The sequence below is a fragment of the Myxine glutinosa genome, chromosome 5 (assembly GCF_964187855.1).
Source record: "Myxine glutinosa chromosome 5, kmMyxGlut1.1, whole genome shotgun sequence".
In the NCBI taxonomy this organism is placed as follows: domain Eukaryota; kingdom Metazoa; phylum Chordata; class Myxini; order Myxiniformes; family Myxinidae; genus Myxine; species Myxine glutinosa.
Window position 1 is genome coordinate 42,922,231 of NC_136265.1, and position 15,729 is coordinate 42,937,959.

Consider the following 15,729-nt stretch of genomic DNA (forward strand, 5'->3'; position numbering starts at 1 on the left):
CAGGTCATCATTGTTCAGTATACAGTCTGTGTTGCCGCTTGCTTTGTTTCTGGGAGTTCTGTCTTTCTGGGAGTTTCTGGGAGTATATATATATATACACACGTTAAAGGCCAAGGTCAAAAGTCAAGGTCAAAGGTCAAGGATCTCTCGTTTGTCCGGGCGATATTTAAGTCATCCTTTCAGCTAGGAAGCTGAAATTTGGGCTTTGGTAAATTTGACACGTACTTTGGTAAATACGTACACCAGTGTGTGCCCCGGTTTAGAATAGGTACACCCAGTGCCGTGTATATTGAGAGTCTGGCCAACTGAAATACTGGCGCCATGTTGCATACCTAACGTCGCGCGCTGGCACTGCGAGATGTATGTCAGCTGTGGCAATCCTGTAGTTCTGTGACGAGGGAATCGATGTTATTACTGTTTGGTCGCAGATTTAATGAGGAACAACTAATTCAAGTTAAAGTGATGTGTTGTTTGTTATTGGAATAATAAAATCTGCAAGCGGCGTCATTTATTCACACGAATTGTTTGCCTGTCGCGGCACACGATTTGTTGTCAGCTGCAGACAGCATACTGATACATTTTATTTCTCTTGGCATGAAATTGTAATTTGATAAAATGGAGCTTGTATACTAGTTTTCATCTATTATCTGGAAACGTAACGTACAATATTCCCATAATGCTACGAAAGTACAATGTCTATTATTTTATTCATTAGCTTGGGTTCACAAATGTTGTTATAACTTTCGTTTTCAAAGTTGTTATACTTTCGTTTTACATTTTCAAAGAACACTTTACTCAGGAAACTGACACAAACAGTGACAAATATTGGGTCATAAACAAGTATTTCCTGATATATAAGCATGTGTAAACAGTGCATGTTACGGGGTATATGTATAATAAGGGATTATGTATAATACCTGATTTTCAGTTATTATACATAATCCCTTATATATATATATACCCTATACACTGCATATGTACACGAAAAATGTTACAGGGAATATGTATAATATATATATATGGTTGACTAAATAAATGTTAAGCTCACCAGAGACCGAATACACACGTGTCATGTCACTTTTGATTTGAAACCAATATATATTAAGCGATTTCACTTACCGAACATAAATATGAGTAAGGTGATGGATTCCATCCAACTCGGCGTATTTTAACCGCCCAAATAGCACTTCGTTCCTTGTCTCGAGGAAATCTGTGCATTATACGACCTTGTCCTGGTCTAACAGAACATCCCCAAGCGGCACAACACGCCATATTGGTTGATTTTATTGAAATATTACTCAAATGAAATATGCAACGATACGAAGCAATGGCATGGAATGGGTGCAGCGGGAAAGCTGCTCGGCTGAGGTGGTATGCAAAATGGCGCCTGTAAACCACGTGACGCGGGCTCGACCAATCACGGCGGTAGTTGAGCAGATCAAAGGCTGGCCAGACTCTGTTAATATACGGCACTGGGTGCACCGTATCCCTTCGTGTCGTAAGAGGCGACTAAAGGGTTGGCGTCAGGAAGGGCATCCGGCCATAAAAACATTGCCTCAAAAAGGGCACCATGATGATTGTCATGGGGCCTGCAAGGCTAACCCCCACTCTAGCAGGGAAAATGGCCTTAAAAAGGCCTTCTTCTTCTTTGGTAAATACGTTATTTTCTTATTTTTTGATTAATCAATTAATTGATGAATTACTTAATCGTTATCATTTATTAAGTATTTATTTATTTTCTTTCTCATCTGGCCAATATTTCAGGCACGTTTTGAGCTAAGAAGCTGATATTTGGACACGGAAGTGACCAAGTGATTTGGCTGTAAAGGGTATTTTTGATTTACTGATTAATCAATTAATCCATTCGTCAAGCCTGGTGTTAGCTCAGTGGTTATGGTGTGGCTTGGGATCCTCGGATCCTGGGTTCGAATCCCGGTCGATCACTGAACTAACGCCAGGGGGGTTGACTCAGCCTGTCATCCTTCCGAGGTCGGCAAATTGAGTACCAGTTCACTGGTAATTCCCTGTGTGTCACAAGAGGCGACTAACAGGGTTGGCGGCAGGAAGGGCATCTGGCCATAAAACGTTGCTTCAAAAAAGGGGACCACGGTGCCCGAAAAAGGCCAACCCCTGCTCTGTGGGGAAAAATGGCCTCAATTAATGAATTCATTGGTTCAATTAATCCATTCGTTATTGAATTTTTCGATTAACTACTTTACTTTTCAAAAAAGGTTACAGATTTGGATGAAACAGTGGTGGTTTAGGTATGCTATTAGCCAAATGATTAAGGAATTAATTATTTTACGCTTATTATTTATTTATTTTAATTACACAATTAATCAATCAATTATTTATTCTCTCGATTTTCTTCAGACCTGCTGCCTGACGCCTTGTTGTTTGTTTGTCTGTCTGCAACTCCCTCCTGACAGGGTATCAGCACACAATGACCTACTCTTTTAAGATGTGGTGGGGTCCTTAATGCTCAAAAAAGTTGTGGGATCCACAAAACATCTACATTTCTAATGTTTTTCCTGTTATTCTCACCGTCGCAGTGCTGACGACAGAGCAATCCGGTGAGGGGACAGACTTCAGTGAACAATTGTGACTTTCCTCGTACAGGTTCAGGTGTCGCTCCATCTCAATCGTGTTATCTGATCCACAAAGGGGAAACAACAATATTTGCATTGTCAAGGTTCTGCATCATATGTACTTTAAGTCTTTAAGCCTAGATGGTTGTACCCCTGGGTATACCCAATCATACAAAATGGGTATACCTTAGGGTACACCTATAGAGCGTTAATACCAAGTTTGGGCAGTCTCACATTCTTCTTCTGAGCAGACCGCCATTGTCTACATGGTAAACATGTACCACGTGTCATGATCTACAATCTACATCATCACTTCACGTTGAATTCCAGTTTCTACCAATACGGACTTTAAAAAAATTCTCATTTCAGGTGAGACATGCATGAACACTTCTGAGTCACAAAATTATTATCAACTTGAAAACCTTTGGGGCATAGATAAATAGCCTCAGGCAGGAATATTTGTGATAAAAATAAGTGTTTGTGAAAAGCAGGAATATGTGTAAGATCCTTGTTTGCTCAAACTTCATTCCACAGCCAACTGTCGAGTAAAACATCTATCTATAATTCCATTAATCTCTGTGTGTATGTGTGTATGTGTGTTTGTATGTGTGTATGTGTGTATGTTTGTCTGTGACCGCTGTTTCTCGACAACTACCGGTCCGATATACTTGAAACTTGCCAGGTATATTGCTGGGGACCCGAGGATGTGCCTTTTCAAGGTTTGAAATTAATCGGACAAGTAGTTACCGAGCTATGGCGATTTCTTTACCAAACACCGCAAGCCGTTCGCTTTGGACCAAACCATTTCATGTAAATAGAGGGGGGGGTTCTGTGGTCGTTGCGAATGGACCAAACCATTCATGTAAATAGAGGGGGGGGGGGTTCTGTGGTCGTTACTGCCACGTGGTTTCAAAGTTTTTTTTTGTTGTTGTTGTTTGCACGCATGTTTTTTTGCACCCACGTACGGGCACGCCCTAGGATGTTTACACACACACACCCCTACACAAATTTTTTTTTTTTTTTTTTTTTGGCAAGGAACGGGCACCCACGTACGGGCACGTCCTAGCTTATATATAGTACGGGCATGCCCTAGTGTAGATCAAATCTCCTACCTGGCAAGTCATGACGTTTGTTATGTATGTTCCATCCCCATATTCCATGCGGACCATAGGATACCACACATCCACCACTGATTACTATAGGATAAAATAGATCTACCTTTGATTACCACAGGATAACATCTACACATCTACCACCGATTACCATAGGATACCATCCACACATCTACCACTGATTACCATAGGATACCATCTACACATGTACAATGGATTACCATAGGTTACCATCTACACATGTACCACTGATTACCATAGGATAACATCTACACATCTACCACTGATTACCATAGGATACCATCTGCACATGTACCACTGATTACCATATGATAACATACATCTACCATTGATTACCATATGATACCATTTACACATCTACCATTGATTTCCAGAGTATACCATCTACACATGTGCAATGGATTACCATAGGTTACCATCTACACATGTACCACTGATTACCATAGGATAACATCTACACATCTACCACTGATTACCATAGGATACCATCTGCACATGTACCACTGATTACCATATGATAACATACATCTATCATTGATTACCATATGATACCATTTACACATCTACCATTGATTTCCAGAGGATACCATCTACACATGTACAATGAATTACCATAGGTTACCATCTACACATCTACCACTGATTACCATAGGATAACATACATGACGTTTTATCAGGGAAGCTTTGAGCTAAACACTTATTTTGTAGAATGTCTTTCATCGAGCACAGTAATCCAAGACGTAGGTTATAGTATGGCAGATAGGTGCAGGAATTGTGCCTTTGATGATAGGCATTTGTGCCATGGCATTTGGCACACAGTCAGAGTATGTCCTAAAGATATATGGCTATAGCGCCATCGGAGACTTGTCCTTTTTTGAAAAATGGCCGCCATTGTTGTCACAGGACAAATCTGCGATGGCCCTATAACCAAATATCTTCCTTTAGGGCATACTCTAACTGTGTGCCAACTCTCGTCCTTGTATCATCAAGTCACAATTCTCTCAAATATTTCACCTATCTGCCGTACTATTATAAAGATGAAAGATGAAAATACAGATGAAAATAAAGATGAAAGATGAAAATAAAGAAGAAAATCTGTAATTCATGAGAAAAATAAGAAAATGAGATTTTCCCTTCTGAGTTTCAATAAAATACCAAATACCAAAAAAAGTTTCCCAATAAAAAGAGATCCAAAAAAAAAAAAAAAGCAATGCAGTAAAAAAAAAAAAAGCAACTGCAGCAAAAAAAAAAAAAGCAACTGCAGGGAAAAAAAAAAGCAACTGCAGGAAAAAAAAAAAGCAACTGCAGGAAAAAAAAAAGCAACTGCAGGAAAAAAAAAAAAAAAAAAAGGTATGCAAAATCAAGAATCTCTCATAATAAACTCGTCCCTTCTAAAAGGGTCAATTCATTCAGGTGGGACAATAAATTTCAACTCTTTCAACAATAATCCTTTTATTCAAATGTTTGTACAAGTTAAACAACCCAGGAAACTGACAAGTCGAGGCAGAACGCAACAGGATGACATACGAGTATTAATTAAGCCCTTACTTAGTGGAAGATCTTTAACTCCATTGAAGTTCCCGCACAACCCGCACATGGTGTTCTTGTACTTGTTCCCAATCAGTATCTACGGAAAGACAGACAAAACAGACATGTGATGTATTAAATGGAGTGGTCAAAAAATAAATAAATATGCATACACACTGCAAATTAAATTCCCCGAGTGCACTTAAAATCCTGACAAATCTCACACTCTTACGATGTCTCTCCGAAAAGACCGACTGGACAACCCTCCCATCTACTTTCTGAATAATCCTCTCCAAGAAGTTCTGTCACTCAAGCTTTTGGGTCTCACTATCTGCCATGATCTTTCCTGGGAAAACCACATTTCCAAGCTGGCCTCCAAAGCCAGTCGCCGACTGGGCATCCTCCGTCGTGCGAAGTCCTTCCTTGGCACACCTGAGCTCCTCACCACATACAAGGCTTTCATCTGCAGCTCAATGGAGTACTGCTCTCCCCTCTGGGCTGGTGCTCCTGCCTCACACCTAGCTCGTCTTCACGCTGTTGAAACCAAAGCGTTCAGAATCATTGGAATCTCCCGCGATGACGCTATCTCCGAGGGCCTTTCACTTAGTCACCGCAGGCAGGTTGGTGGTCTTTCCGTCTTCTACCGACTCCTCTCCGGCCTTGCTCCCCCAGCTCTCTCTGGGCTCTGTCGCCCAAATATTCCTACAGGTCGCACAAGATCTGCCTGCAACCCTCTTATGGTTAAACTGCCAAAATCAAGACTCTCTGCTCACCTTCACTCCTTCATTCCTCTTTTCTCCTGCCTCTGGAACAAACTCCCTCACTCTCTTCAATCCCACTCCTCCCTCCAGGTCTTTAAAACGGCTGTTCACCACCATCTCTTATCTTCCCCAATCCAAAACCTTGATCTTTTCTACCCCAGCCAATTTCACCCCAAATCCACTTTTTTGAGGTGCCGACTTCTTTCCTGGAAGTCCTTGGTGTCCTTTCGTTTTATACCTATCCTGCCTCCCCCCAGGCCCTCTCCCTCCCACACATCTCCCGATGTCCCTGCTCTCAAATGTTGTGTTTGTGTGCTTCCTCCCCTTCTCTTCCCATCTTGTCGACCGCTCCCCTTTTTATATACTTTATTTGCTTGTTTGTTTGATTTGTTTGTTTGATAAATGTTAGCTCTTTCACGATCCTCGACTCTGTATACAAAAAAAACAAAAAAACAAAAAAAACTTTTTTGGCTTTTTGAAAAGTCGTGCCAACCAGTGATTAATTTCAAAACTGTCATTAATCCCATTTTGTGGCACTCCCCTCTGTCATTTATAGAGGTGTGTCATTCTATGCCCTCTGGTCCTCCAGATTTAAATACGTCCATTAATATTCGGGCAAGCCAAAGTCAAAAATGCTCATCTCTTTTTGACAAATCCTAATGAACTCTTCTTCATCGATATTAACAATGGACATGTACCACTGATTGTTTTTGGAATAGGTGTATTCAACACAACACTACACTACACGACCGGGACAACCGTCGATGGGTTCCACCTGCAGGGTTTCCGATTCGACTGCTCACCGTAGCAAAGTCTTCACCCCAAATCACTGTGATTCCCGATAGTTTGGCTCGAAGGCGGGTGGCAAAGCCATGTTTCTTGATGCCAAATGCTGGGTTCGAGTACGGCAGGCCCACACTGGAAAGGGGTAAAAAGAGTCAAATAATTTGAAAAATATCATCTTTCAGTTGAGAACATTTCATTAGCAAGTCTGCTTACATTGTTGTCGTTTGGCTTGCTTCTACAATTAGTGCCCCCAATTTTTAATGGTACCTTAGACTTTCTTAGACCCCCTTAGAGTACTTACCACCTTTCGAGGCCATTATTCCCCACAGAGCAGGGGTTGGCCTTTTTCAGGCACCGTGGTCCCCTTTTTGAAGCAGTACTAAAACGCCATTTAATTTTTTTTTCCCCCCTTCCTGCACTTCCCAATTTTATCAATTGCTGAGCTGTGTCTCGGAGCAAGCTGGGACTTTCGGAATGAAATTTTGCATCAATAATGTGAAAAGTATGCGGATTTGACTTTTTTGACCTTGACCTAATTAAGGTCATGACCTAATCATACACATTTTAACATTTTTCACTATAACTTGATGAAGCTTTGTCCGATAAGAAGGAAATTTCCCATTTAATTTATACATTTAATTTACATCATACCCCTCCATATTTATTCACCCCCCTCCATCATTCATACCCCTCCATATTTAGTCATACCCCTCCATCATTCATACTCCTCAATCATACACCTCCATAATGTATGCACATTTATGTTTAATTTACATCATACCCCTCCGGGTTAAAGGTCAAGGTCAAAAGGCGGTCTGGAAAAATAACGCGTTTTATGTCATCGCTCAATTTTCCCAATTTCCATGATGTTTAATTTTATGGATAGACTGTAGATGGGGACACATTTTTATTAATTTACACTATATCGCTAAACATGCTGAAGGTCAAGGTCATATAGCTTTTGGTCATATCATATAAGTTTTGTGTCGATCGCTCAAGTGGTTATGGAAAAAACCAATTTACACGCGAATAAAGGCGAAAAAGTGAGGGTGAAATAAAAAAAAGTGAAGGCCTCGGTCGACGTTACACAATATTGTCAAGGATAGTTGTTGACGGCCATTACTAGTTATGATTAAAGGAAAGTTGGAAAGAAGAAGAAGAAGAGAGTCATGTAAGTCTGTCAGTGCAAGTCTGTGTGTGTAAGACCTCGACCTAAGACCTCGACCTGTGTGTAAGACCTAAGAAAAAAAAGTGAAGGCCTCGGTCGACGTTACACAATATTGTCAAGGATGGTTGTTGACGGCCATTACTAGTTATGATTAAAGGAAAGTTGGAAAGAAGAAGAAGAAGAGAGTCATGTAAGTCTGTCAGTGCAAGTCTGTGTGTGTAAGACTATCTGCGTGTAAGTTTGTCTGTTTGAGTAAATCTGTCTGTGTGTGTGTGAAAGTCTGTCTGTGTGTGTATGTCTATGTCTGTCTGTCTGTCTGTCTGCATGTTTGTGTCTATTTAAGTTACCTGAACAGTTTTAGACGTGTAATTTGCTGTTTTCCCCAGCTGCAGTTGAACAATCTATTCTATAAATAAATCCACATGTGGGAGCGATACATCCTTAGAATAAAATAAGTCTGTCATATCAACTGTCATATCAACCAACTGCAGCAGACTCGTGACAGAACATCGCGATGCCCCCGAAGCAGTTCCTGGGCAACGGCTGTGCTGCGTAATTTGTCATTGCCTAATTCCCAGCATTCAAACATGCAAGGAGGGCAAAGTAAAGTTTTCTCAAATAAAACGGGATCTCTTGGGGAATATGAAATGATCATGATCTAATTGATTCTACAAGACATGTTCAGAAAGTTCTCAGAATAGGACACTCAAAACAGTGCAAGAAACGTCACTAGTTTGTATTTTCCAAACCTAGAGAGGGCACTGCATCAGTGGCACAGCGACGCCCTCAGTCAATGATGTGACCCCATAGCCTTGTGCTGCATATGTAGGAAGAAGACGAATCGGTGAGAAATATTTCCTTACTAATTATGTATTTAAAAATACACAAGTTGCAACTGTTTTGGACTACTATGAGCATCCAGTTCTGAGAACACCTTGCGCCCTTGTCATAACTTTAGGTTGGCATGAGGCGAAGCCAATTTCTTTTTAATTATTTTTTTGTAGCCTACCTAGAAATTGTTGAGGCTACCCAAAACATAATCTGCCTTCAGAATTGGGGCCCTGCCTTGTATGGGCCATGTATATCAGTGGCACTAGCTTTGAGATCTGCTTTGACGGTATACGCGTTAACTCTTCCGCTTCCTAAAGTCTCACCTCACGCCATCAATGAAGACCCCAAAGTTGTTGATTTTTACTGTCGTTGGCAATAGCTTGACATCTATTTCAATCAGATGCCCACTACTGTTTCTCTCCACGAATACACTCGTGTCTTCAAAGTCGGCCCGGCAGTTTGATGCCAACAGCAGCCGACAGTTCGACATAAAGCTGTACAGCTCATCATCCAAGGTTCTGACGTGGCCACGTCCCCAGGTGCTGCAACTCTTTTCATTTCCTGGATAAAACAGGGGCGATATGGATTCTCGATCTCTTCCATCAAATCACCACGAACAATCCACCACAATCCATCACCAGAAGAAAGAGACACAGGCCTACAGATAAGGGCCACGGTATTGAGGTGTAAAGATCACTCACCATGGTAAATCGCATCATCTGCAGTGACTGCGGGAGAAAAAGGCAAGAAGAGGGAAAATGGCGTGAACGATTGGGATGGAATTCAGGACCAAGTGAAAACATTGGAAGAATTGCAATTTTTAATGATAACGATCAGATGACTTTTAAGAGTGATGATAGTTTCGGATGAACTCTTAAGTATACGAAGATGGTTCGAATTTGACTTTGACTGCATTTACATTTGGCGGTTGGACCTGTTAATCACGTCGAGGACATCTGTCACTCTTGGAGGGATAAATCTTTGACTCATGGAGCTAGTAGTAACAACGTTCTTTACTGGGTGTGTGTGTGGGGGATTCCAGTCGAATCCCATTGCCAGGAATTTCACATTTGGCCCTGTTTGAGCACCCCTTGAGAGAAGCTGGCAAATTACCCCTGGCCTGTGATAATATGCCCTGCTTGTTGAAGCTTTCAGGCACCAACCTTGAGCAACTAGCAGCGTGGACGAGAGGACGCGGCTTGAAAGCTGCCTCTTACAAAAACAACTCCAATGTTATTCTTCCCATCCTGTCTTTGAAGTAGATTTAATTATTTCCTGTCGAGTATAAAGACCCTAGCCTGATGCGTTTTGTTGAGAAGCTGCTGTTAATGACAGCTTCTTCCATGTACATGTTAAGCCTTAATAAATCTTCCTGTATCTGTCTAAGATGTCTCAGATTAATCTCTAGTGGGGTGGAGTGGGGGGAGGGGGGGGGGGGGGCAAATCCCCGACATGTGCACATCCTATATAATTATACACCGAGGGAGTAATTCCACAAGTGTTTGGCCAAAGCTGAACAATACATTCAAAAGTAATGCACGTATCGTTTTTGTAATACATACGTATAAACAAACAAAAGTTCAGGTTGGATTTGAAGCAAACTCGTCCAATTAAGACCTAGCTCTGCCATTTCTCGCCCCATCTCTATCTTCCTTTCATAAAACGGTTTCCATTGACTTCAAGCGAGTCCACAGTTTAGACGGGTGGGTTCGGTCGGAAGGTACGAGTTCCCTTCGAAGAAACGTTTTTAAAAAGAAGGCCATGAGGCCCATCAAATTCTGTGTGTGGTATGTTTGCCAACCTGTAGTTGCTTGGTTATGCTGTATTATTTCCATATGGTGAGGGTCAAGAAAGGAAGCAGCACTTGGCATTATCACCTCCGCCACCAAAGGTGGACGGAGGTTATGTTTTCACCCCTGTCTGTCTGTCTGTTTGTTTGTCCGTTTGTTTGTGGACAGATTCGGACGAAATTTGGCAGAGATGTAGCGTATGTGACAAGGACGAAATGATTCGATTTTGGTGAAGATCCGGATTCGGATCCGGCTAGTAGAATTTTAAAGTGATTCTTCACCATTGGGAGATCGGGCCAAAAACGATACATAGCAGGATTTCTCAAAAAGTTATGGACGGATTTGGACGATACTTGGTGGACAGGTTGGGTGTGTGACAAGGACGATTCGATTCGATTTTGGTGAAGATCTGAATATGGATTCAGATACGAGAATTATTTCATTTTTTAGTGATTCTTCAACATTGAGAGATCAGGTGAAAAGCGATATACAACATCATATTTTTGAAAACGTTATGGACGACTTATGACTAAACTTGGTGGACGAGTTAGTTACGCGACAAGAACATTTTGGTTCAGGGCTGAATCCCGATCCGGCCTATCAGTGGGATACAAAACATAAACTGTTCAGCCTGGCGGAGGTTTGCGCTCTACTGAGTGCCGTTCTAGTTGTCTCTGGCTTCATCCACGTAAATCCAAACCGAACAGAACTCCTATCCACCTCTTCTGCAAAACTCTCAAGGAACCTCAGGCCATGCCATTCTGAAAAAAACTACAATGGTTAATTGTCAACACTTGAAAAGTACAAGGCATTTTGTACACATTTAATGGACGACTCGGCATACCTATCTATACCTGTCATATCCCTTCACCAACGGGTTCACTGAAAAGCGGGCATGTTGTATTCCACAAACACATTGCACATCTATCTGTGAGTCTCAATGAGGAAGTAAATGAAGTGAAATACAGTCACGTGAAAAAGTAAGTACACCCCATGTAAAGTTTTGACTTTTTCAACATATTTCAACATACAGCTATTTGATCTTCATTTCAACAATATTGATAGATAAAGGTGATATAATGTAACAAATATCATGAAACATTTACATTTTGTAGTCCATTGTATAATTTAAATAAACACAAATGCAAATTTCGCATGCGGAAAAAGTAAGTACACCCCATGTAAAGTTTTTTATCTTTTTAACATTTGTGGACATATCAATATTTGATCTTCATTTAAACAGTATCTACAGATAAAGGTGCTCTAATTGAACAAAAAACAATGAATATAATTGATTTTGCAATAATTTATTCAACAAAAATTAACAGAGATGCCATTTCCTTCTGTGGAAAAAGTAAGTGCACCCTTGGCTCAAATAGGTGGTATTGCCCCCTTTGGCAGAAACAACCTCAAGTAGCGTTTCTTACAACTGTCTACCAGTCTCTGACATCGACTGGGAGAAATTTTTGCCCACTCCTCCATGCAGAATTCTTTCAGCTGTGTGATGTTTGAGGGGTTTCTTGCATGCACAGCTCGTTTCAAATCCCCCCACATCTCGATGGGATTTAGATCCAGGCTTTGACTTGGCCATTCCAGAACCCTCCATTTCTTTCTTTTCAGCAATTCCTTGGTGGATTTACTGGTATGTTTAGGGTCATTGTCATGTTGCAAGGTCCACCTTCGGTTGAGCTTCAACTCTCCGACAGATGGCCTCACATTATCCTCAAGCACCCTCCGGTACAATGAAGAATTCATTGTGGATTCTATGATGGTGAGCTGCCCAGGCCCTGATGCAGCAAAGCTGCCCCAAACCATAATATTTCCACCACCATGCTTTACAGTTGGTATCAGGTTCTTGTGTCAAATGCTGTCTTTGGTTTTAGCCAAACATGTCTTCTGGTTCTGAGGCCAAATAGCTCTACCTTTGACTCATCTGTCCAGAGCACATTGTTCCAGAAGTGCTGGTCTTTGCCTAGGTGTTCATTGGCAAACTTTAGTCTTGCCCTGATGTTCTTTCTGGACAGCAAAGGTTTCCTCCTGGCACACCTCCCATGTAGATCAAATTTGTGCAGCCTCTTTCTAAAGGTAGACTCGTGCACTTTGACATCAACAGTGGCAAGAGCTACCTGTAGGTCCCGTGATGACATTCTGGGGTTCTTAGAGACTTCTTTCAGCATCTTGCGGTCTGCTCTCGGGCTGACCTCGCTGGGGCGGCCTGGCCTGAACAAGTTGGCAGTTGTTTGGAATCTTCTCCACTTGTAGATGATCTTCCGGACAGTCGAATGATTGATTTCAAATTGTTTGGAGATCTTTTTAAATCCCTTCCCAGACTCGTAGGCATCTATAACCTTCTTTCTGAAGGCCTCAGAGAGCTCTTTTGATCTAGGCATGGTGACGCCACACACTTCAACAACAAAGAGCAAACCAAACTAAATGTCTGAGGTTTAAATAAGACAGGTTCCTCCAAGGTCCTCTCTAACGATGTTCTAATAATTTGCACCTGAGCTGGTGCACCTGATTCAAATTTTAGGTATTTGAAGTGGTGATAAATGTCAGGGTGTACTTACTTTTTCCACATGCGAAATTTGCATTTATGTTTATTTAAATTATACAATGGACTAGAAAATGTAAATGTTTCATGATATTTGTTATATTATATCACCTTTATCTATCAATATTGTTGAAATGAAGATCAAATAGCTGTATGTTGAAATATGTTGAAAAGGCAAAACTTTACATGGGGTGTACTTACTTTTTCACGTGACTGTACAGTGTACATGAACAAAATGATAATCACAATGAGTTTATTGAAATATATTTGTGATGCGCATAAAATGAGAAGTACCTTGACAAAGTTTGCTTTCAAATGGCATTGAATGAGAAATATACAAGAGATAGATCAAGTGATGATTCATGAGTGTTGAGACCCTTAAGGCTTAAAACAACATTTTGGAGATGAAATACGTGGCATAGTTTAGAATATGTAAATCCATTCTTTAAATTCACCACAGGCAGGTTGGTGACCTTTCTGTCCTTTGTGTCTTTACGACAGTCGAGTTGGAGATTGTTTAGAGAACACCATTTGACAAGTTTTTCAACTCGTTTACGGTAATCACTTTCATCATTGTTGAGAATCAGGCCAGCAACAGCCATGTCATCTTCAGATATACATATTTATATACAGTATATATTGACACACACACACACACACACACACACACACACACACACACACACACACACACACACACACACACACACACACACACACACACACACACACACACATTGACACACACACCATACATTGACACACACACCCATTGACACACACACCATACATTGACACACACACCCGATATATATATATATACACACACACAAATCTCCGAATAAATATATATATATATATATATATATATATATATATATATATATATATATATATATATATATATATATATATATATATATACATACATACATTGACACACGCACACATTGACACACACACACACATAACACACTGACACACACACACACACACACACATTGACACACACACATTGACACACACACATTGACACACACACACACACACACACACACACACACACACACACTACATTGACACACACACACACATATACACACACACACACACATATTGACACACACACACACATTGACACACACACACACACACACACACACAAAGACACAATGACACACACACACACACACATGTGCCAAAAGTCAACAATAATGAGTCAAAGGCAAATTGATGTACATAATCCTTACAGAGCTCCTTGTGAAAAAGGTTACATTTGCCCGACGGCTGTTAGTCATGAAAACTCGTATTTCTGCCCATCAAAAATGAATCATTTCGGTGATTGATCACGTTAAAACTACTTTTATGATACCTTCATTCATTAAGCACGCACCTTCTTCTCTCGGCTGAACAACCCAATCAAGCCCTATTTAAAAATGAAGGAACCACCAACATAAAAATGAAGGTCCGACGTTTCGACCACCGAGCGGACCTCATCAGTCGCTAGGATCAACTATCGCGATACTTATTGCAGGGTGCATATGGATTTTTGAAACTACAATCGGGTTTTCTTTTTATACCTTTTTCCATGCCACATGATATTTGAACTGCACAAATTAAATGCCTGCCAATGTTTGTGTGTTTGTCTACCCCATGACAATCTCAAGGAAAACGTTTAATCAAACATAAGGAGTGGAGAGGTAACGCTATATTTAGAGTTGCGTCTACGACCAGATATTGCTGAATTCAAAATTTATTCCTTGCAAGAAAAATCTGCATCATCAAACTTTTCTATCGAGGACAAAAATACATTTGACATGATGAATCGAAATCTCCGAATAAAAGTTATAACTTCGATGAAATTGAGCGATTTGTGGAAAAAATGAAGAAAATTAGGAAAACTGAACTTTTACACCAACGACAATACTACTACTACGACATCACGAGCAGCCCCAATGATTTCACTTAATTGCAGGGTCGGACGGGGTCAAAATTAGGAAATTTGTTTCGGGTGCCGGCGACAACTCGCGTACTCTTTGCGAAGGACACCGCGGGGATCTTTAGCGTGCACCAACTGATTGCCCACAGATGGGACGGCCGGCTTAACGTCCATCTGAGGGACGGACGACACGAATCACCCTGCCCGAGACACACCAGGATGGCAGTTTCTCGTTGGAATCAATGAAAAAAAGGAACATATTTCTCACCACTATTGACCACCAGAGCCAGGATGGGTAGCCACGCAACCTGCTTCATGATCGCAAACTTCAAAGCCTTCAGGTGAGACACGCTCTCTTTTGAAGACAATATATACAACCTGTTCATCATTAGCCACGCCTGAAATATGTCATTTGGCATGCCAAATTTCTTTCAAATATCGACACACCTAAGGGGGTGGCCTTTGATTGTTTTCACATTCGCAAGTATTAAATGACAGGGCAAATTTGCAAAAATATTTGGCATTGACAGATGATGTTTATAAATTGCATTGTGGTATCAAGTATTGATATCAACAAATTTCAATTTCAATTTAACTTGTTCACTTAATTAAAACATTACATCACTACAGAGTGACCAGAAGTCCCAGGACACGG

The 15,729-nt window shown here is 40.8% G+C and overlaps 1 protein-coding gene across 1 annotated transcript in view; it reads right to left on the minus strand.

The window, feature by feature from the left end:
- The window catches only part of LOC137428644 (uncharacterized), a 153,987-nt gene extending 138,551 nt beyond the window's left edge, over positions 1 to 15,436 (minus strand). The window contains exons 1-6 of the mRNA XM_078777978.1: positions 15,343 to 15,436; positions 9,496 to 9,522; positions 9,118 to 9,355; positions 6,813 to 6,927; positions 5,270 to 5,348; positions 2,545 to 2,651 (exon numbers count right to left, since the gene is read on the minus strand). Of these exons, the coding sequence (XP_078634104.1) occupies positions 2,545 to 2,651; positions 5,270 to 5,348; positions 6,813 to 6,927; positions 9,118 to 9,355; positions 9,496 to 9,522; positions 15,343 to 15,391 (615 nt within the window). The 5' untranslated portion in view covers positions 15,392 to 15,436. The remainder of the gene's footprint in view (positions 1 to 2,544; positions 2,652 to 5,269; positions 5,349 to 6,812; positions 6,928 to 9,117; positions 9,356 to 9,495; positions 9,523 to 15,342) is intronic.
- Positions 15,437 to 15,729: the final 293 nt, after the last annotated feature.